Source organism: Pipistrellus hanaki, assembly GCF_964339955.1.
Source record: "Pipistrellus hanaki genome assembly, chromosome: 11".
NCBI lineage: Eukaryota > Metazoa > Chordata > Mammalia > Chiroptera > Vespertilionidae > Pipistrellus > Pipistrellus hanaki.
In genome coordinates this window covers 35914871-35937562 of record NC_140513.1, presented here as the reverse complement: position 1 = coordinate 35937562, position 22692 = coordinate 35914871, and the positions used below count along the sequence as shown (strand labels likewise).

The following is a 22692-nucleotide window of genomic DNA, read 5'->3' as shown; positions in this document are numbered from 1 at the left end:
ACCAATCTTAGACTGAAGATTGTTTTGGCCATGAAATAAAAGTATCTTAAGTAGTGATCTATAATAATAAAAGCATAATATGCTAATTAGGCCAGTTGTCCTTCTGAACGACCTTCCAGATAAAGCCAGGGCTGCCGGGTCCCAGGTGCCTGCTGGAGGCAGAATGGAAGCCCCGGTCTTGGGTGCCAGAGGAAAGCTGGTGCCAGCAGCTAGGGGAAGGAAGGCCTACTCTTGCATGAATTTCATGCATTGGGCCTCTAGTTGTTAATAATTTCTCAACATGCCTAATTTGTGCCAGAAACTGTTCTAAGTGCTCTATGTACATTATCTTGATTTCTGAGACTAATCCTGTGTGGTAGACATTAGGTTCCAGAAATGAATTTGCTCTTCTACCACACTTGGGTGCAAGAAATGGCACATTACCTTATTTTTCTAAATCTAGATAAAGATCCATTCTCTTTAAAATAAGAGACTCAACCTCAGTAACATTTTTAAATTAGAAAACATGTAAGAACAAAGGTAGTTCACTGGGTGCTTGGAAGCAGAGAAGGGCTTCTAGCCTTTAGGCCATCAGACCCCTGGTCCCAAAGCCTATGTGATCCATTCAAAGGCAGGAGTCTCCATTTGATGCATGACCAGCCTAGATATGTATTGCTCCCTGAGACTTCTCAGGCCATAGCTCTTAGTCAGTCCTCCTGATATCCATGAACTTGCCCTTCACAAGCCCTACAAAACACCGTAATTTTCCTATATTCAGGAGTGAATTTCTCTTCTCTTTCCCAGGGTAGGCTTCCCCTGCCTCATCAACTCCAAGTTCCAACCCCCATCAATTTTAAAGAAGTCTTGGTGGGCTTTGCAACTTCTACAATAAGTCATTAACATCCTGAGGCAAAGGTATGTGTGTGTGTGTGTATATATATATATATATATATATATATATATATATATATATACCTTCTTGTGATAGAAAACTTATCAATATAATGACAGATTATCTTGCCATGTTTAGATGATAAACTGGGTTCAGAGAGGTTAAACAAGTTGACCAAGGTCACAAACTATTCAATAGCAGAGCTTCAGTTCAAACCTAAATCGATCTAGCTCCAAGGTCTAGCAAATTTTCTACCATCCCATGTAGGCCTACATGGGAAAATTCAAGGCAAGCCGCAGAACTAAGAGGCTTTTTGTGACAATAGGCTATAATCATAAATTATCTTGAATAACATGAAATATCTGAAACACTCACTGAAATCCAAGTCTTAAAGACTTTTCATTTGAGATCTTCAAAGTTCAAAGTTTGGTATTCAAATAGCTGCATGCCATTTGTACAAACACACATTTATACATATGTACATATAATTAAGCAAAGAGAATTATTAAAGTCATAAATTTGTAATAATATTTTGTAACTAGAATTCTGAAATCACATATTAATGAATTATTCTCATTGAAAAGCACAATTAAATCTTATTTGACCTATCTTAATGACAGCTTATAAAACTTCCAAATTAACATTTTAGTCACAGAAACAACTAAATATTTTTTAAGACAGAGGATTTTAATACAATAAGAAGATATTATTTGTCCTAACACAAAAATCAAGTCATTATTAAGATAAATGATGGTCACTTTGAGGGCCTGAGTTCTAGTCCCTCCTCTAATACTAATTATATTAACTTTGGATGAAGCATATCTATTCGGAAGGGAAGAAGGGAGGGAGGGAGAGAGGGAGGGAGGGAAGAAGTAATCAAGGAAGAAAGAAAGGAATTAAGGGAGGAAGGAAGGAAGGAAGGAAGGAAGGAAGGAAGGAAGGAAGGAAGGAAGGAAGAAAGGAAGGACAAGGAAGAGAAAAATATTTTCTCAGTATGGTCCATACTTTTCAAGGCTGGCCTAAGAATCACTTGAAATCCTGTTGCGTCCTTTGGAATCAGTCTGGAATATTGCGCTTTGGTTATTCCACTCCCACTGGAGAAGATGGGATGAAACAGCCTGACACATTAAATACTTGATTTATCTAAATCTCTTTGTTCTGATTCCATGCACTTCAAGCAACCCTCCAACTTCCAAGGCCTCCAGGGACAAAGTGTGATGGTTAGGCTGATAAGTTTTTATAGTTTGCATAGATTCTATTTTTCAATATAAATTGACAACTGGAATGACACTTGATGCTATCAAATAGCTAGTAGTCACGTTGACCACAAATATCTATTTATCTAGTCAATAAAAAGAAGGCAGAAATGCCAGTGCAGGCAGAAAATTCACTGGCAGACAGTGTTAGACTCATAACAATCCACCCATCATCTTGCACTTACCTCGTGATGATGTCAAGAAGGAGTAGCTTCAATGTGGACCAACCATCTATAAATGGCCATTAACTGTGCAGGAAAGATTTGCTTGACATTGACAGGTGCAAGGAGGACATGAGGTAACATTCCTCAAATGCCAGTTTGGATTTTCTCTTCCTCTGGCCTAGGTTAGGTCCCCACTTTCAAATCTGCATTTCAAAGCATCATAAGGTTTCATGCTCTAGTAATCCTAAGTGTGCTGGATAGCATTGCCTAGGCTCTACATCATTGATTTGATCAAGCTTTAAGTCCTGGCTCCTCCTTTAGGCAGCTGACTTAAGTCACTGAACTTATAAGTGGCATTTTCAAATTTTTGCAATGGACATAATAGACGTATTCCATCAGGTTGGTTTTCAGATAAGTGAAATTATATATAGTACATGTTTATCTCCAGAACATAATGAGTGCTCAATATATGTTGCCTATAATCCAATATAACAAAAGGCTAATATGCAAATTGTACACTGCACCGGGAGTTTGACCAGGGGGAGGGGCCGGCGAGCCAACCTCCCGCATCCCTTCCCCCTGGCTGGCCTAGTGACTTCACTTATCTTTAATCATCTTCAAATATCTTATCTCCAGATATAGTCATATTCTGAGGTATTGGGAGTTAGGATTTCAACACATGAATAACGGAAGAACATGATTCGGTCTATAACACACACTAAGGGTTTATTTTGGTACCAAAGCATCACAAAGCTCTGTGACCTCTTTTGTGGTGACCAATAGGACACGGAAAAAGATTCATTAGAAGCCAAAGTGCAACCACATGATGCATGATGACTGATTCCCCCAAACCCCTCCAATGAAGGCAATTGTTAGGTCCATGCTTGGACACTCATTAATCTACCATAATACCTGCAAAGACTTTGTGACAGATTCAGAAAATAAAATTTCTATAGGTTTATAATGAAAAAAACAATCACTAGGAGAAGATAAGAATTCTAAAGGAAGTTGTTTGCTGAAAGACACTGACAACCTACAGGCCAAAATTTTCTTATTACTCATTATTTTGTCAGCCCTATAATGGCAAAATACAATTCTCCATTCACATTTTTGTAAAACATCAAGATTTTACAGGCATCAAGATTTTAAACCTGCTCTCTTTTCATATCCCAAAAATGTCACCGATGACAAACTTGGGCTTTACTTTATATAGAAGACTTTCTTTGGGCAGATGATGGCAAAATAAATTAGCTGGGAAAACCTAAATCCATCAATAAATAAAAAGAGACACCGTGAAATGGTGAACTTTCTGATTTTGAACTATTTAATTAGCTTCAAAACAGAAAGAGGAAAACAAGCTTATTCCCCTCGGAAAGGAAGAAATAGCAGAAACTACTTTTGTGTTTATACTGAAACAGGTCCACTGAGCATCCTCTGGAAACATTAAATAATGATCACATAGTATCAAAAATGAAAGCCCTTATTACTTATTGAACTGGATCCCATGCTCACAAGAAGCCTCTTAAATGAGATTCTCAAAGGACTTTATAAATGCTCTCTTATTATTGTTCACTTTTGTTTGAAAAGGTAAGTGTCTCATCTCCATTTCAGAGTTAGGGGGTAAGAGAAAGGTTAAATGAATTACATAACATTATACCAACATCTGCCACGGATAGAGATGGCATTTGCTATCCCTTGAGGACCAAAAAATCTCTCTTTGAAAATTAAACAATTTAACTAATTATTTTTTAAAGCAAGCATCACAAAGATATATTTTATCTGTGCATCACAGTCTAAAAGAAAGAGTCAAAATTAATAACTGTGCTAAATTTTTAAAAATCAGTGTGGTCTTCAGAATCCCTTCTAGTCTGTGTACCTACCCATGTGGCTGGATATTTGAAATGCTATTTAAGTCTCATTTTCCTTCAGAAGCTAACCTCTATGGAATCAAATACGGTTAAGGAGAAAAAAAATCTTTTCTGTCATTTGACTTTAACTTATGATAAATTAGCTTTAACTAGTTTCTTAGAAAATTGCCCAAGAAATGACTACAGAAAATTAAATACCAAGACTTCAAAGAGGCAAACACACAGTCTTCAAATTCCGACCTCAGAGAATAATCCTCCCCTTCTCATGCTTTGGAGAGATGTGAGTAAAGAAATCGAAGAAGAGCATGGTAATTAACCATCTTTCAAATGACTTTTCTATCAATCTTCTTTTCAAAGGGCAACACAGTGATGATTATTTCTAGGCAGTTTCCGGGAAGTTATCGTCTCATTTCAATCGTCACCAGCAAAAAAGACTGTACTGTGGTATTATCGCCATGACGATAAGGACAAAAACTGGTTGAGAATTCAATAGACAAGGTGTAGGCTATAAAAAGCTATTTCTTGGAAAATTAAAACAGAGAGATCAAAAGAATTGTGTTGGGTCTTAAGGAATATGGATAATCACTCCCTGCTGGATTAAAAAATAAAAATACAAATCTAATTTATTACCTAGTGAATGAAGTTTATTATCATTTGAAGATTTTATTATTCCAACAAATAGTGTTAAAAGCTTATTATGTGCCATGCTTTGTGCTGGATTCTGGTGACTGATGGCAAAAGGTCATGACTTCCAGAACCATCTAAAGCAACAACAATAAGAAGAAAAAATTTAAACATTGACTAAATTATTTGGGAGGAAGTGTAAGTCATCAACTGCTTTTTTTTTTTTTTTTTTTTTTTTTTTTTTTTTAACAAAACCACAGAAAGTAATAACAGGGCAAGAAATACCCAAAACTGCATGTGATTTCATTCCCTAGAGCTGTCAGAACTTGAGCATATCCTGGGGCAGAAGCCACTTGGGGAAACGCACCACCTGGTGAGAAGAAACGCCTGTGCACAGGACCCTCCAGAAAGCACTCTGAGAATGTGACTGCTGCCCTGGCCCCAGATTCAGATCCCACCTAAGAAATGGGCTTTGTGCTCATACAATGGGTGTGCAGTCCATTTTCTTCTGTGGTTCTTAAAGATACCCATTTACTTTATCTTCTTATTTGCCCTAGTTCTCTTATTCCTGCCTAAAAGTACAGCTCACTGGCAGACAGGGTACAGGATACACCTTAAGATTCAACATTTGTCCAGGAGTCAAAATTTGTTAGCACTAACCCGAAATCTAAACTTGGAAGAGAGTAAGAAGAGAAATGGAAAGGAGAAGGGGAGGGAGAGGAAGGCATAAACCTTTTGGGGGCAAACAAATGCTATGTTCACTGCATCTTCATCACTCACGTGACACAGAGAAGGCAATAAATATTCTTTGAATAAAACTAACCAAATGAATGAATGAATACGTCACCCTTTTGTGATCATGAACACTTCAAGTCAAGATAATCACATCAGCATTTGCACGCAATCAAACCCACAGTGAGCAAGTTCATCTTTTTAAATGTTATTCTGGTGATTTTTCTTATTTTAAAAGAAAGGAAAAAAAGCACAACACAAAAATTTGAAATCACAATGTATTTGTTTTCAAGTTCCATTCCAGGTAACAAACAGCTGGCCACTGAATCCATGTCTTTACTTTGGCCTTTGGACAGGCAAGCTGCCTCTTTCCATAGTTGAACACAGCACTGAACTGAGTACCAATAGGTCCCTGTTGATTTGCAGGATGGGATAAAGCAGTGAAGCCCTGAAAAGGGTGTTAACATTGTATGCCCATTGCGAATCAAGAAATCACCCAATTTCCTGCCTCCTGCCACCCCCAAGATAAAGATAAAATGGATAGAAATTAGCCCTGTGCAACTCACACTTACATGATCCCTGGCAAGCTAAATCCTTGGCTTCACATCCCCCTGTGCATAGGCAAGGTTTCCCCTGAAGGATAACCTAAGAATGTAGGAGTGTCCATCTAAAAAGCAAGCTGGCCATTGTAAGGCCTAATGATGAAGGTGAATTTTCTCAAACTGAGGTTTGCTGCTGGTCGGTTGGAACACTCTATATAAAGGAAAAGGAGATGCAGGGGGGAGGAGAGAAAGGATCCCTGCCTTCGTCTCTTCTTGTGTGAAAGGCTCAAGCTTGTTCTGAGGTAGGGCAACCCTGACAGTGCAGAAGGGAAATGGCTGATACCCCAAATGTGCTGTAAGGTGTAGCTTCTAAGGACCCCTCCCTCAGGCCTCCAAAATGATTACTTGTTCTCGGGCCAGCTTTAAAATATACCCAGCACTCATTAAGCCACCGGAACTCTACACCGGAGTGAAGCAAACACCTCAAAGCATATTTTCAATCAGAAAACCATCTTTCCTCATAGGATTTTCCCCCATAGGAAACCCATCTTTCCCCATAATGGAGAATACATACAGCTTTTAATAATATACATACACCTTTAGAAAAGGGAGTGGTGTTTTAGAAGCTGGCTTAGTCAACTCTCTAATTAATTGTACCCCTGAGCTTAAGGGAAGGGAAAATATTTCTTAATAATATCTAGTTTTGCATATCCCATTCCCCTTTAAAAAAAAAAAAAAAAAAAAAGCAAAAAGATGCAAGGGCATTTGTTTATTTCCCTTTCCCCTTCTTTCAGAGAAACAGGAAATGCCCAGGCATCATATATGATTCCCTGACATTACTTCCACCCATCAACACTTCACCAGAACACTAACTTTGCTGGTTGGGCAATGCAGGAGTGTGCTTCAATCTGTGCAAATACACCCTCATTCCACGGTGTTCCTTGCTGTTGCTGTGCAAAGCCCCACACTGGGAGAGGAGAAGGGAGGAAGTCCAATAACTTTTTAATGTACATCTATCTACAGAAATACAGTATGTGGGTGAGGTGATGAACAGCAGTGGGGGTTACAGGGTGCACACTTAGTGAGAAAATAAATTCATCTCCCTGACTCTTTACTGCCAGCATTCTGCTCCAAGGGATCTTTGAGACCAGCTAAAGCAGTGCGGTGTGAAGGAACAGTAATCCCAGCTGGCTCCTCCGGGTGTCTTCCCATGGAATCTGAGGATGACATTCACAGCACCCTGCACGCAGGTCAACGTCTAGGAGAGCCCATTCTTCCCACACAAATGAGGTCTTTAGGCAAAAAGGAGGCAAGGCAGCTTCCTGACAGCTCTGACACAATCAGTGTTCTGTCAATCAACCTCTGTTACCATAGAGTTAGTTCATGGGAGGGAGGACAGGGGCGTCATCTTCTTCCCTTTTACAATCGAGTGAGGTCTTCCGAAGGACTGCCACCCCTGTCCCTTGCTGGAGGCCCCTCACCTGGTTCTACTTTGCTTTCAAGTCCAAAGGTGGGATTTATCCTTCCAGGGGAATAGTCGTTCCTTTTCAAGTCTGCAAGGAAGACAATTAAGATGGTTATGTGGTTCCTCAAAAGCATGGTGATGCCAAAACCGGTTTGGCTTAGTGGATAGAGCATCGGCCTGTGAAACAAAGGGTCCCAGGTTCGATTCCGGTTGAGGGCATGTACCTTGGTTGTGGGCGCATCCCCAGTGGGGGGTGTGCAGGAGGCAGCTGATCCATGTTTCTCTCTCATTGATGTTTCTAACTCTCTATCCCTCTCCCTTCATCTCTGTAAAATATCAATACATTAAATAAAAAAATAAAAAATAAAATAAAAAGCATGGTGCTCACACACATCAACGGAAATGGAAGCTTTCCTCAGTACTCAGCACAGAGCTTCCTCAGGACACCAATATATAAAATTCAAACTATCGACCACACCTGAACCACCTGCCCCGTGACCAAGTGTGACTCGAACCCCCCAATGCTGTTTTAGGCTTGTGCTTACTGGGGCCAGGAAGGAAAGGTTTGGCTGTTTGATGCAATGAAATGCCCTCTAAGGCATAACCTGGCTAGAGTTCAGTGAGGCCAAACTGGGAACAGGGCATTGCACCATTGAACAAGTGGCAAGGAGTTCAGCCCAAATGGTGATCTCAAGATTTCAGTAGTCAGCTTTCTACCACAAAGCTGTTCTCGTCTCGGGGTGACGCTGGCTCTGAAAGCTTCATCCAGTTATTGGATCCTGAGCTTCCTAAAGCCTCCTTCTTCCATTTGAAAAGGAAATAAGCAACAGAAAACATCAATAGGGGGCAATCTTTGGGGAGAAATGTAAGGAAGAAAATGGGCTTTCAATGTCTATGTACATTTTGTGTTATATTAAATCTGTTAGCTTTAAACATATATTCTGTATATTTTTAATTAAATAGGTATTATTTGGCCCAGCCAGTATGGCTCAGTTGGTTTAGCATCTTCCCAAAAGGCTGCCCATTCAATTCACATGGGGGCATGTATGGAAGACATCTGATCAATATTTCTATCTATCTATCTATCTATCTATCTATCTATCTCTTTCTTTCTCTCTATCTCTTCCTCTAAGTATATCCTCAGGTCAGGGTTTTTAAAAATGGGGATTATCTGGGCATAAACATAGTTATGGTTCAATAATAACCGAAAGTTATTGACATATCTAGATATTACCTCATTCCTCACACCAACTTAATGAGATTGGTGCTATTATCCCCAGTGTATGGGTGAGAAAACTGAATCCCAAGGTCACACCTTTGTATCCTAAACTCTTTCTTTAAAAATAAGTAGATATGTAGCTAGTAAAAGGTTACATGTCAGCACCTGCCTCCCACAGGACCCTCAGTCCAGCCTCTCTCCTTCCTGGGTTCCTTCTGACCAGAGAGGATACCAGCGGGCAGCTCAGCCAACGTGCTGGGCACTGACCTCTTTGCCCAGGTCTGCTGTGTAGTTTGTGAGAGCAAGTCCTGGGCAGCGAGAAGATGAGAGTGACCGCCGTCCCGCTTTGCTGCTCCCGTCTGACCACCCCACCCCACGTATAACCCTGACCACCACCACTGTCCGACAGGCTACTTCTCACCGGAACCGGGAGCCTGCTCCGAATCCCAGTCCTTTGCTATATCTATCTTGCCCAAAAGAGCATCTGGACAATGTCCTACTTCTAACACTAAGAAGGTTAGAAATTGCCCTTTTTTTGTTGTAAATTTACACCCACTCCATCCCAAGTTATAATGGACAATGATCTTTTACTGATTTCCAATTCAGGATGTGACCACTTGTTAGCAGGCAGGAAAGGACACTCTGCTTAAAATATGTGAAATTCCATTTTAAGGGCGAGTTGGGTCTGATCTAAGGAAAACAGTGAGCAAGCTGAGACAGACATAAAGTGTCCCTTCTGAGATAAAAGGAAAGAATGGAACAGAGCTGAGGCTGCCACGTGGGGAGCACAGACCTCCAGCTGCTTGCTTTCATGTGAGGCACACTCTCTGAGGTGGCCATCCTGGTTTCAGAAAAAGTGTGTGATATCAGCAGATCATTTAAAATATAGACATGTGTGTTTAAAGCAGCAGGTTTTTTGTAGTCAAAGGCACTACTTTAATTGACAGCTGTGCTTCCCTGCATTCCCCACCCTCCCAACGTCCAATGAGTAAATAAAAATAGAACAGAAATCCTGCTGAAACCGGTTTGGCTCAGTGGTAAAGCGTCGGTCTGTGGACTGAAAGGTCCCAGGTTCAATTCCGGTCAAGGGCATGTACATTGGTTGCGGGCACATCCCCGGTAGGGGGTGTGCAAGAGACAGCTGGTCGATGTTTCTCTCTCATCGACATTTCTATCTCTCTATCTCTCTCCCTTCCTCTCTGTGAAAAATCAATAAAATATATATTTTTTTAAATAGGACAGAAATCCTGTGGGCAGCACACCCAGGACCCAAGGGTGGGGAGTGGCGCAGAGACCTGCCTCAGTCCACTTCCTCCCCAATTCGCCTGTAGGACGTTCCCCTCGGACAGACCGTGCCCAGTGTTGGGCCCAGCGTTCTAACACATTTGGACAGAACCTGAAGTAAATCCCTGTCCTTTTAATTCCTTTTAGAGACTTGGGGGGGGGGGGGGGGGAATTTACAGTCAGAAAGTCAGGCCTCCACTGTGAAGGAAATAAAAATGTGATGAAGATTTTCTACTCTATCCCTGGTTACAATGGCTGCTGTTCTATGAGAGCTCTCCTTAGGAAAAAAAAATATATAATAATAATAAAGTAGAACTGTGTGGGCCATACCCGGGAGTTTGAGCTTCCGGCAGCAGGCGTTGCAACGATGTTTTGCAATGAAGTTTCTAATTGCATCTTCCCCTAAGTTGGCTGGTCCAAACACCATTCCTCTGGATCTGGAGGAAATAATCAGAATATCAATTAGATCCCAGCTAAGAAAAAGGAGCCCGGCTAGGATTCCCGGAGTTACCGAGCAGTCTCCCGTAGTAACCTGGCAAACTTGAGGGAGCCAACAAAGCACAGCGCACTTTGAGGAAACAACGTTAGGTTTGCGAATTTAAAATTCAAATGCACTCAGATCTGTGTGCTGGACACCAAGACCGACTGTGAAATTCATCTTAGCACAAATCTGATGGAAGAGGGAATTTTTCTGCGTACCACGCTACACCAAAATACCCTGAGACCTCAATGGAAAGAAATGTACACATATAATACCTTAATTAAAAAAAAAAAACATACAATAATAAAAAAATACCCTGAGACCCCCTTTAATGCGTATGGGGTGACGGAATGACAGTGGCTGCCCAATGTCCTACAGGAATACCAAAAGGTAAGGTATAAAGTTAATTTGCTATTGAAACACACCTTCTAAAAGGATTCATATATATTCTTTCCAACCCAAATGCCTTTCTAAATATGACCATGTCCTGGAAAACAAATGCCAGGCAAAACCCTACAACTGGCTCTCAGTATCTGCTTTCTACCCTGCGAGCCGCTGTGGCTGGGCTCTATGAGGAAAGACAAGATTGCTGTGGTTTCGTGGAAGCAAACGACATATGCTGCATGTAGGTGGCAGAAGCCACAAACAGAATCAGGATGTATGTGGCACATTTTGAGTGCTGTAATTATAGTAGATCCCACGCAGGTCCCAGGACCAGGACCAGCGTTCACCCGTTATCAGATCACCACACCATCACTCCTCGGGCTGACAGTCGGCACGCCATGGAGCACAGCGCACAGAAACACTTCCAGAGGAACTTTACGAAAGCTAATATTTTATTTTAATGACATGCAGAGTGGAAAGAGCACATGGTAAAATCTGAACTTAATTACCGCCCTGAAATACCACGTCTTAAGAAGAAATAAAAGCAAACTATCACAAAAGGAAACAATAAACTTTGCTTCTAAGGAATGCGGTTTTTCAAAAGGGACGTGGTGTAAAAAATGGGCTTTTTCCCCCCCGTCCAAGTACTGGAACATTTATCTCAATTTCCACTTCCTTTTGGCAGAATAACAGTAGCTGCTCTGAAGATGTGCCAAGCTCCGAATGAGGGCTCATGTCAGTTTGATCTCGGTTTGCCTCTTTGCTCTGAGGCGAGAAGGTGGAGGAAATCTCTTGGGAAGACAAAGTGAGCAGGCACCCAGGATTAATTTTCCTGGTCACTCAATCGCCCTTACAAAGAGCCGCTCTGGTGGCATTTACCAGGCTGCATAAGCTGCCTCTTGTGAACTATTCTTCTTTTTTCAGTCCTTCTGGTAAAAAAATAAAATAAAAAATAAACACTTCAAATAAGGTGGAACCAAATGCGGCAACAAAAAGGAAGAATCACTTGATAGCTAGTGCCAGAACTCTGTGAAGCCGATAAAGTGAAAAACGATGGTGGTTTCTTTCAATCATTAAAATGGAAGAGAATTCCTTTCATCGTCTCTCTGGCGGGATCCTGTTGGGATATGTCACTCTTGCACATTCCATACCTGCTAGTGCTTTCCTCCCAGAAAAACAGGAAACCCCCAGCTTGGACATGCAACCCTGGTTCTCAGGTAAAAACGATAAGCTAAATCATTTTCCTTTCTGAGCTCTGTGAAAGGTAAGGCAAAGGAATCAAAATTACCATCAATGTATCTCTCGGGGATTGGCTCCCTGTGCCGGGGAGGGGGGTCCTGAAGGAGGATTAAGGACATTCATTTCGTCTATACCCTAAAGCATATTTGTAACCTGCAATCTCAGATACTGGAGGGTTTTTTTAAAAAAATATATTTGTATTGATTTCAGAGAGGAAGGGGGAGAGAGAGAGAGAGAGAGAGAGAGAGAGAGAGAGAGAGAGAGAGAGAGAGAGAGAGAGAGAGACATCAATGATGAGAGAGAATCATTGACAGGCTGCACCGAGCCCGCAACCCAGGCCCTGAACCGGAATCGGACCTGGGACCCTTCAGTCCCCAGGCCGACATTCTATCCATTGAGCCAAACCAGCTATGGCTCAGATAATGGAGTTTTAAAGATAAAAATAAGTAAATACAGCTGCTTTCCAGATTTTTCACAGCACAGGAAAAGCAGGTGGTGGCTTGGTTCCACGCGTAAGGAAGCACTAATTAGAGCCGTGTAAGCACAGGCTTACATCGTCAAATGCCCAAATGCATCCAGGCAGTAAGTGAAAAGATGCAGTCCCAAACTATCAACACCTGAGGCAGCCTTCACTGCAGCTCAAGACCTGAGAAACGAAGAAAAGTGGCTAGAGAAAATTGAGGGGGGTGGGGGGGCCTGATGACTTTGTCTTCACATGCAAAAGGCTGAGGACAGTTAAGAGGCAGCAAAGACAGTATCAGAATCTGCACCACAAAAACGTCCTCTCTTTCATGGACCCTCCTCCTGGTGGGCAAGGTGCCATCCTCCCTGAGCTTCAGTGAACTCGGGTTGAAGCTGCTGACCTCCGACCATGTTGTTCAGGGTAAAATAAACAACATGTGAAAGCACCTGCTTACCCTGGGGCTTCCCAAACTCTAATCACAGTAAATCAGAGCAGCTCCCTATTGCTGGAGAAGGAAAGAGCCCCGGATGCTTTCGGGATTAATTCATTCAAAAAGGAAGTAATAGAAAAATACTCAGCGTACAAAAGTCTTGTGAAGAAAATGAAGGAGAACCACAGAACATGCCAAAGGCCGAGGAAGACCACCCTTCAGGAGATGTGCCAAGGGAGGCGGAAGGAAAGCCCCCGCCTTCCGGAGAAGGTGTAAGCCAGGAAGAAGGAAAGCTTGGAAGCGGGCTGACATTGCAGGCTCTGAAAGAGGACACTCCCGTTAGGCATTCGGACCCTGAGGAAGTGCTGAGAGGAGTAGATGAAATGGAAAGGCTTCGGGAAGAAATAAGAAGAGTAAGAAACAAGTTTGTGATGATGCATTAGAAGCAAAGACATTCACGCAGATGATCTTATCCTGTGCGCTTTAGGTCTTGAGTTCTTTTTTTTTTTTTTTCTTTTTTAATATATTTTATTGATTTTTTTACAGAGAGGAAGGGAGAGAGAGTTAGAAACATCGATGAAAGTCACTGATCAGTTGCCTCCCCTACTGGGGACGTGCCTGCAACCAAGGTACATGCCCTTGACCAGAATCGAACCTGGGACCCCTTAGTCTCAGGTCGACACTCTATCCACTGAGCGAAACCAGCTAGGTGACCTTCATTTTACTTTTAATCATCTGCTGGGTTTTGTTTTGGCATCTTACTGCATTTTGTATTTTGACCTATTCTCCAGGTCTGTTTTTCATATGTATGCACAAATGCATGAAAATATGTTCAATCCTTATTGTAAAAGTAACGTAAGTTGTAAAGCATAATTAATATCAGCTCACATATGTACAACAAAAATCCCAAATTGTGTGTGTGTGTGTGTGCATGTGTGTATACATACATAAAAAAATTAACTGTGCTTATTTAAAAATTAACTCAGGAAAAAAACTGAGTTTTCTTTTTGCTTATATGTATTTTTTAAATATATTTTTATTGATTTTTTACAGAGAGGAAGGGAGAGAGAGAGAGAGAGCTAGAAATGTCGATGAGAGAGAAACATCGACCAGCTGCCTCCTGCACACCTCCTACCGGGGATGTGCCCGCAACCAATGTACATGCCCTTGACCGGAATTGAACCTGAGACCCTTCAGTCCGCAGACCGACGCTCTACCGCTGAGCCAAACCGGTTTCGGCTCTTTTTGCTTATATGTATTTTTTAATGAACTTGTGTCACAATTAAAATTTTTTAATAAATAAGAATGAAATAATTTGCAATCAGCTTATAAGGGTAATGGGGCACCCAAACTCTTGAAATAACTATTAAAATGTAAACTTCAAATCACCTCTGGATCTCATAGCCAGAGTTATAAAACTGGCAATTATTACAGAAAAACAAACAAATAAATAAATAACAGCAAAACAGCTTAGGATCTTGTGAAAATTCAGGCTCGGATTCAGGAGCTCTAGGGAGGGCCTTGAGATTCTGCATTTCTCACAATGTCCCAGGTCCGTGGTCGCCAAACTGCGGCTGGCAAGCCACATGCGGCTCTTTGGCCCCTTCAGTGTGTGGCTCTTCCACAAAATATCAGGGCCTGGGCGAGTCTATTTTGAAGAAGTGTCATTAGAAGAAGTTTAAAAATGATGGCTCTCAAAAGAAATTTCAGTTGTTGTACTATTGATATTTGGCTCTATTGACTAATGAGTTTGCCGACCACTGTCCCAGGTGATTCAGTCGTGATTGGTCTGTGGCCCATGCTTGGTGCAGCCAACCTTTATTAACACACTGAAGGCATCTGAAATGTGAGCCTCCCTGAACTAGTTCAGCGCCATCTGCCACCGTTGAAAAAAAAAAAAAATTAAAAAAAAAAAAAAATAGCACTTCTAGTTACCTCCACCATGAAGACCAACTGCACCCAAAGTTAGGTGACCCCACAAAACCAGGCATGCTACCAGGGTGCTATCCTATCAGACTCCAGAGTTTCTATCCTCAAGTCATAAAAAATATGGGACAGAGGTTCCCAACCCTGACTGTCCATTAGAATCACATGAGGAACTTTTAAAGCATACACACATCCGGGCTCTCTCTTCAGAGATTCTGATTTGATGCCAATGCTGAGCAGCTTATTTTTTAAATTTTCCCAGGTGACCTTAATAGAAATTGAGACCCACTGGCCTATAGAATGCAATTAAGTACTCGACTGTCAAGTGGGATAATATAATCTTAGAATTCTAAAAGATAGAACTATTCAGGTCATATTAAATGACACATCCAAAGGTCAAAATTTAATAAATGACAGAGTATACAAAAACTTGGGTCGTTATATGAGCAACTTTTTTTTTTTTCACTGCAAAATTATAAAGTACTTATGGTACCAGGTCCCTACTACAAACCCTTGAGCACACAGAGCTGCTGAAGAAATAACAGTCTTCCCTAAAAACACTTTCACTCTGCTAACGCCTTTATCTGTGCCCTAAAAGTCACGACACAAACGGCATGGTCAGATAGAGTAGGAATTGGAGGCAGAGGAGTAGCAGGTTCATCTTTATTGTCTCCAGTTCCCACCTCGTACACAAAAATAGCTCATACTTTTAGATGGGCCTCTGCATGGAAGCTTACAGATCAGACCATAAGTAAATATACCTTTTTTACTGATTTTAGAGAGGAAGGCAGGGGGAGAGAGAGAGAGAGAGAAACATCAATGATGAAAGAGAATCAATCATTAATGCCTCCTCCTGGGCATCAAGCCCAAAATCCAGGCATGTGCCCAGATGGGAATCAAACCGTGACCTCCTAGTTCATGGGTTGACACTCAACCACTGAGCCACGCTAGCTGGGTGAGACCATGTTTAGATTAGGTCACTCCATAAAAGAACAGAACATAAAGCAATAAATATTTACCGTATGAGGCCTATGGGAGGGAAAGTAAAATGTTCAGATCTTATTTTATAAGATTCCCCTACTTACGCAATTTTATATAAATATATTACAATCCAGAGCCAAGTATAGACCCTTGGGACAACTAAGAAATAACAATGTTGCATGTTAGCAGTTCTCCAGTGTGGTCCGGGGTCAGCTGCACCACCAGAATCATCTGGGAATTTGTTAACATTTTTGGCCCCGCCACAAACCCACTGAATCAGAAAATGGGCTGGGGAGGCCGGAGGCTGCGATCTGTGTTTTAACAAGTTCTCCTGGTGAGTATGATGCAATCTCATGTTTGAGAACCACTGTCCCCCGCCATATTGATCAGTCCTTAATCAACACCATCGCTTCTTTCTTTCTCCTCCGCCTTTAACAGAAGAACAAAGCCTCCGATCCTCTACTGCCAAGTCTTCCCAAAAGTCTGGTTAGGGGGCAAAATACCACGGAAATTCAAAGGACAGGCAGATGACTCATCCCTCCATATAATTTAAATTTAGCCTTTCATTAACAGACAGTCTGATGCTCCATATTTAAGCCCTACTGTTTTGACCCCTCACAGACTTGCCAGTACTGAGTAGCGCACTTTATGCCCCAACCTTCGTTTTTTTGTTTGTTTGTTTTTTAATATATTTTATTGATTTTTTACAGAGAGGAAGGGAGAGAGATAGCTAGAAACATAGATGAGAGAGAAACATCAACCAGCTGCCTCCTGCACACCCCCAACCGGGGATGTTCCCACAACCAATGTACATGCCCTTGACCGGAATCGAACCCGGGACCCTTCAGTCCGCAGACCAACACTCTACCACTGAGCCAAACGGGTTTAGGCCCAACCTTCGTTTTACAGGCATGTGATGGAAGACGCTGCCCGAGAGAAGATGCAATGGCTCCGTTGTGCGGACAACAAAGGAAGCTGTGCTTCTCCTATGACATTAATTGTTTTCACGTCAAAGCCTAGAAAGGCTGCACTAGCCTGTATTTCTCTTTTGTCTAGGTCACTGGAAAACTCCAGAGTCAAATCTGCAACAAACTTCTGCCTACTGCATTGGTCTTTATAATTTCCACTTATGTGTACTAACTTAACTCCAGATTTAATCTTACATTATTTCCATATTGTCTTTTTGCCTCCACTTCCTAATATATGCTTTCTTTAAAATATTGTATTTTAAACCTTATTGTATTTTATTGTATTGTAGTTAATATACTAGTATATACAAATATATACATACATATATATAATATAGAGAATAAAGGTGTGGATATAGATAAAGATATATAGATAAAAGCAGCCCCACAATCTTTCTAGGATCGAGACAAGAAATATAAATGTTTAAAAATTGTTTTTGAAACCCATGTACATTGTTAAATGCAATTTTCTAAAAGATAGCATAATAAATTAACTTACTGTTTGTCTTCAGGTTTTATAACAGATGGATCTGTCAGATTTTCTCCAACACCTCCAAGGAAGAAAGAAAATTCACTTAACACATGGGAATTTCATTTTTTCAGATTTCCAGAAAATAATAATCAAATTTGAATTATTTCTTTAAACCTCCATTTACCCTGTAATCAACCAAACAACATGTGAATTAACCACAGTATAAAAATTGTCTGGGCATGTGGGAAAATTTTAGTTAATGCTGTCTGCCTCAACCTCCTCTTAGGCTATTGTAAACTTTTAGGCCCCAAGTGAATGTGTTAGGGGTGTATTCACAGTTATTGATAGTAACACCCATCATTCATTTTCTACTTATATGTACCAGACATTCTAATTTTATTTTCTCTAATTCGTAGCAATCATGAAAGCAAAGTATTAGCATCCTCATACCCTCATTTTACCAATGAGTATGTTGACGTTCAAAGAGAAGAAGCAATGTGACTGAGGTTATACTGTCCACATGTGGTGCCAACAGGATTATGACAGTTTAAGAAAATATTAGGTTCTTCCCATTTTTCTTTTCCATTAGAACAAAATAAGTACTTAGTAAATGTCAGCTAGTAGTACAGGTATTATAACTGCTTATGATTACTGTTTTAGGATTTGTGTTCTTCCATAAGTTCAGGCCGAACCAACTGACCAAAACTCTCCAGTATCTCAATTTCTTCACATTCAATCGATGGTGTTCTCGCTTCCCTTCTTTGAAGGTCAGTGTTTTGACATAGTTTATTTGGAGTGGCCTGTTTCTGCAATTCACATAATTGCCCAGTAAAAGAATAAAATTAATTCCCTTCTCCCCACAACACGACCAATGCGACATTTGTTCTGTTTAATGTCACTCTGGATTACTAAGAGACATAAAAATCCCCAAACATAAACATCATTAAACAAAAGCCTATTCAAGTGGAATACAAAACACACCGAAGAGTCATCATTAATTCCTTAAAGTTTTTCTTTGGTTGTTGTTTTTTTTTTGTTTGTTTGTTTCTTTCTTTTAAAAACTCCACCCAAAACTCAAAGCACAGACACTTAAGTGCAGATGAAAAACATCAACCTCTCCCAAACATGAGCTACCAAAGCAGATGCCTTGGGGATGAGCATGCTGGGCTTACATGGATCATGGACTTCCTGGTTTGAAAGATGAATCATCTTGACTGTTTTAACTTCGTTTATACTGCTTCCTAAAATATTGTGCTTGAGGGTTAGAAATATAACCTGTGAACAGCACAGATCTGAGAGGACAGAAGAGCTTATGTGCAGTTTAAAAAGTAGATACACACCCTTGAGCACATGGCACAATTTTAACCAAAATGGCTTTGCAGTCTTACTAGACATTGCTCACAATGCCCAGGACTGCCCGTTTCAAGTGTCCCATCTCCAAGCCTGGCTTTCAGCACAGAATCCCAGGACTGAACAGGTGGGAAAGGGAGAGAACAAGAAAAAGGCCCAATCTGCTTCAACGAACCATAGATAAGGATAGAATAGATGGTCAAAGCAGCTTAAGTCTGCATCCTAGCTCCACCATTAAGTAGGTGTGCAACCTGGGGCAAGTTATTTAAACTTTCTGTGCTTAAATTCCCCATAATATCTACCCTGAGGCGCTGCTTCTGGGATTAAATGAGATAACTTTTATGAACGTTCCTGGTCTAAATCCCTTATTTAAAAAAGCCCCAGTGAGCCAAGGGACTAAACTTTGACCTTAATTCATATTTCGTCCTGTCCCCAAAAGGAAAGCGTGCCTGAGACTCTCTGTTTCATGCTGCAGGATTATCGGTCACCTGTGAGGTAGTGGGGAGATGCGCTGATCAAAGGCTTCTTTCCATTCAATAAGAGTGCCTTACGCCCTCTCAGACTGAGCCTGTACTTTTGTGAACTGTCATATCAAGGCACACAGCAAAGAGAGCAAGCTAAATTATAAATTGCTAAAGCAATGAGATCGAAATCATGAAAAATGCAAGGAAATTAAACTTTCCTATGTGTATAAATGCATACTTAATGTTCTAAGTCCAAGATAAAGCCATAAACCTAGCAAACTTGGTGCAAAAGTCAATCTCCCTTTAGACCAAAGCTTTAGCTGTTTATGTTAGGCCTCTAATCATCTGCCTATCTTTTTCCCTAGGTCTCGGTGGGAATCAACATAGTAAGTATTCACGGTCATCATTGTGCAATGTCTGAAATAAATGGCCCCCGCCTCCCTTCAAAACTAAACAGCACAACTCCATTCATTACCCATCCCGGTTCTTGCAAGATCTCTCTGGACACCTGTCTGGTTACTGCCACTCAGAACAGTTTCACAAATAATAAATAAATTCAGCTGAAACCGGTTTGGCTCAGTGGTAGAGCATCAGCCTGTGGACTGAAAGGTCCCAGGTTCGATTCCGGTCAAGGGCATGTACATTGGTTGCGGGCACATCCCCGGTAGGGGGTGTGCAAGAGGCAGCTGGTCGATGTTTCTCTCTCATCGATGTTTCTAGCTTTCTATCCCTCTCTCCTCCTCTCTGTAAAAAATCAATAAAATATATATATTTTTAAAAAGGATCAATGGGGGGGAAAAGGGGACATATATAAAAATAAATAAATAAATAAATTCAGAAAAAAATAATCATCTTTCCATTTTCAAGTTTAAAAAAAAAAAAAAAAAAAAAAAAGGAACGCCATGGAGTATCTCCATGGAAAGATCTTCACCATGGCTTTCAGTAAAGAAAGAGCTGAGGTCAAATGTAGGTAACCATGACATGGGGAAAGCAATCCCTAGTCAGTGTTTCCTGAACCTGGCCTTGTGCTTGTTGTATGAAGTCCTAGGCTATCAATCACCTTGCAAATCTAAAACCAGCAGTTCTCCCCGAGTATACTCATAGGTCCAGTGAGAGAAAGCCAACATCAGCTCCTCCAGGGTGTTGCTGGGGGCAATTTCATCGCCATTGTTGTTGTTGTACTTCTGGAACTCCCCCATCATATACTTCTCAATGGTGAACCACTGGTTGGCGGAATAGCAGTAGATTAAGAAAACTTCTAGGAACCTACGAGGAGGCAGCAAAGGTGGAACTTACATTACTGAATGGTCGGCGGCAGGAGAGATCCCCTAACTCTGGTCTGGTGCACCCTCAGCGCCCACGCCCTTGCCTTTCTATGGAATGCGGTGATGGAGGGGTTTTCCCACCTCCCTTTCTTTCAGGAAATGTCCCAGCTCCTTTATGAGTACTAAACTCAACTTTCCCTACCACGTGCTGTAATATTCCTTGTAAAGTAAGCAATAAAGCTTGGCTATAAGTCCTCAGCACTGAATTACGAGCTGTCCTACTAAATCAATGCAAGTATATGGAGGCACTCAAGTGAACGTAATAATGGTTCGTTCTTTAGATGTTTTTCATTTCTGTAAGATGTTAGTGAAAGAAACTATGCTTAAAACAGAAATGTTTTTCTGCCATAATGTTCCTGGACATTAGTAACTACAGCAGGGATCTGCCTTTTCACACAGAGAGGTCAGTCCTGGCCTCTGCGTGAACTTCTCACCCTCATGCACACGAGTGCAGTGATTTCTGCATCCCTGATGGCTAGTTCTCTCTTACAGTCTCCAGAACTCTGGAAAGAAGAGCTCAACAATGAAGTCTTAGAGAAGACTTCTCCGTGGGCCTTGTATTTCTCAGAAGAGGCTGAGAAGAATTGGTAGAAATTCCTACTTAACATGAAGGGCCGGGGTGCCAATTATTTCCTCACCTTGGTGCATAGGGAATGGTTTGTGGTTTCACTTGATTGAAGGTATAGATTAGTTTTTGAGCAGCTCTTTGTTGTTGAATTTCCTACAATATAGAGAGTATTAATCAAAATATTGGTTTACTATCACTAATGATCACAGAATTACTAGAGGCACAGCAAGTGTAATTTTCAGCCTTATTCAACTCCTATCACTCCCCACTCCAAAAACAAAAGCTCTACAAAACAAAATTAACAAGATACCACCACCTCCAAGAAAGAATAAGCCACCTGGCTGGTGTGGTTCAGCGGCTGAGTGTCAACTTATGAACCAGGAGGTCATAGTTCAATTCCTGGCCAGGGCACATGCCCAGGTTGCAGGCTCCATCCCCAGCAGGGGGTGTGCAGAAGGCAGCCAATCAATAATTCTCTGTCAACATGGATGTTTCTATCTCTCTTTCTCCCTCTCCATCCCTCTCTGAAATCAATAAAAATATATTAAAAAACAAAACTAACTAGGCTATCTTTTGGGTTGAAGATAACAGCCTTTGAAGTGAAGCCAGATCTCCTTTCTTTGGCGGGTCTCTCTGGTCGCTGGGTGTCTAACTTACCCTGAGGCAGAGATGCAGCACAGTGCTCTCCTGGAAGATTTTGTGCCATGTCTGCACAACCTCGGGAAGGAAGGACTTCACAATGAAAACCTGGCCCGGCTTGAGAACGTCATCCTCAGACCAGGTGCTGATGACTCTCATGGCTTTGCGGAGGCCGCCATCCATCTCCTCTCGGGACAACACCTGGATCATGGCAGTCCTCCCGCGCTTGGACCAGGAGGACATGCTTTTATCGAGATTCAAAGGGGAACTCTCCTCCAGCCGGTAGACAGTTACCTCTTCCCCGGCTGCAAAGAGAAGTGCAGGTGAGGCATTCAGTGAGATCTCAGGCCTGTGATATGAAGGACATCCTAAAGATCAATTCCGAATCAGTTCGGTTTCCCAAATGATCAGAGGAGAATGAGAATTTCACCTATATAGGAACGGCTAGAAAATGAAGACATGGATCTGGCCATGTTGTTATGCTATTTATTGTCCAGTAAAGAGAGGGGGAGAAGGGACAAAGCATCAGATGATACCCAAGAATTAAGATGTTCTTATTATAGACTATATATAGCTGGACAAAAGCAAAATAGTTAAGACAAATACTTCTAGAGAGATAGTTTAACCCCATGTTTTTCATTATCTCCCTTATAAACATTATTAGACTTTTTTTTCTAATTGCCCCTCCCATTACATTTTAATACCAAAGATATACTGTGTATCTGTGCTTTATACATAAAAAGAAAAGGATGTTTTGCACTCTTAGGGATGATATCACCCCTGTTGAGAATGCATAGTCTAACCCAGCTGAGTTAGACAGAGTCAAAGTCACACCCCAGAGACACTCCCTCCTACCTTTGTTACTTGAAGCCTTACTTCCTTTATCAGTAAAATGGGAGTAAATGTAGCACTCATCTCTTTGGGTCAAAAAGATTAACTATGTTAATCTGTCTAATGTAAGCTAGAACCTCAGATAT

The 22692-nt window shown here is 41.2% G+C and overlaps 2 protein-coding genes across 3 annotated transcripts in view; one reads left to right on the top strand and one right to left on the bottom strand.

The window, feature by feature from the left end:
- Positions 1 to 5727: 5727 nt before the first annotated feature.
- Positions 5728 to 22692, bottom strand: part of TRPM6 (transient receptor potential cation channel subfamily M member 6) — a 126853-nt gene continuing 109888 nt past the window's right edge. For both annotated transcript variants that reach the window (XM_084899444.1, XM_084899445.1), the window contains exons 34-39: positions 21734 to 22020; positions 21147 to 21229; positions 20244 to 20449; positions 17397 to 17448; positions 10356 to 10462; positions 5728 to 7610 (exon numbers count right to left, since the gene is read on the bottom strand). In XM_084899444.1, coding sequence (XP_084755570.1) covers positions 7477 to 7610; positions 10356 to 10462; positions 17397 to 17448; positions 20244 to 20449; positions 21147 to 21229; positions 21734 to 22020 — 869 coding nt within the window. In that variant the 3' untranslated portion in view covers positions 5728 to 7476. The remainder of the gene's footprint in view (positions 7611 to 10355; positions 10463 to 17396; positions 17449 to 20243; positions 20450 to 21146; positions 21230 to 21733; positions 22021 to 22692) is intronic.
- On the top strand, positions 13208 to 13521 carry LOC311630448 (transcription elongation factor A protein-like 8). The gene has a single exon (XM_084899441.1). The coding sequence runs from the start codon at positions 13214 to 13216 to the stop codon at positions 13463 to 13465; it is 252 nt and encodes an 83-aa protein (XP_084755567.1). The 5' UTR covers positions 13208 to 13213; the 3' UTR covers positions 13466 to 13521.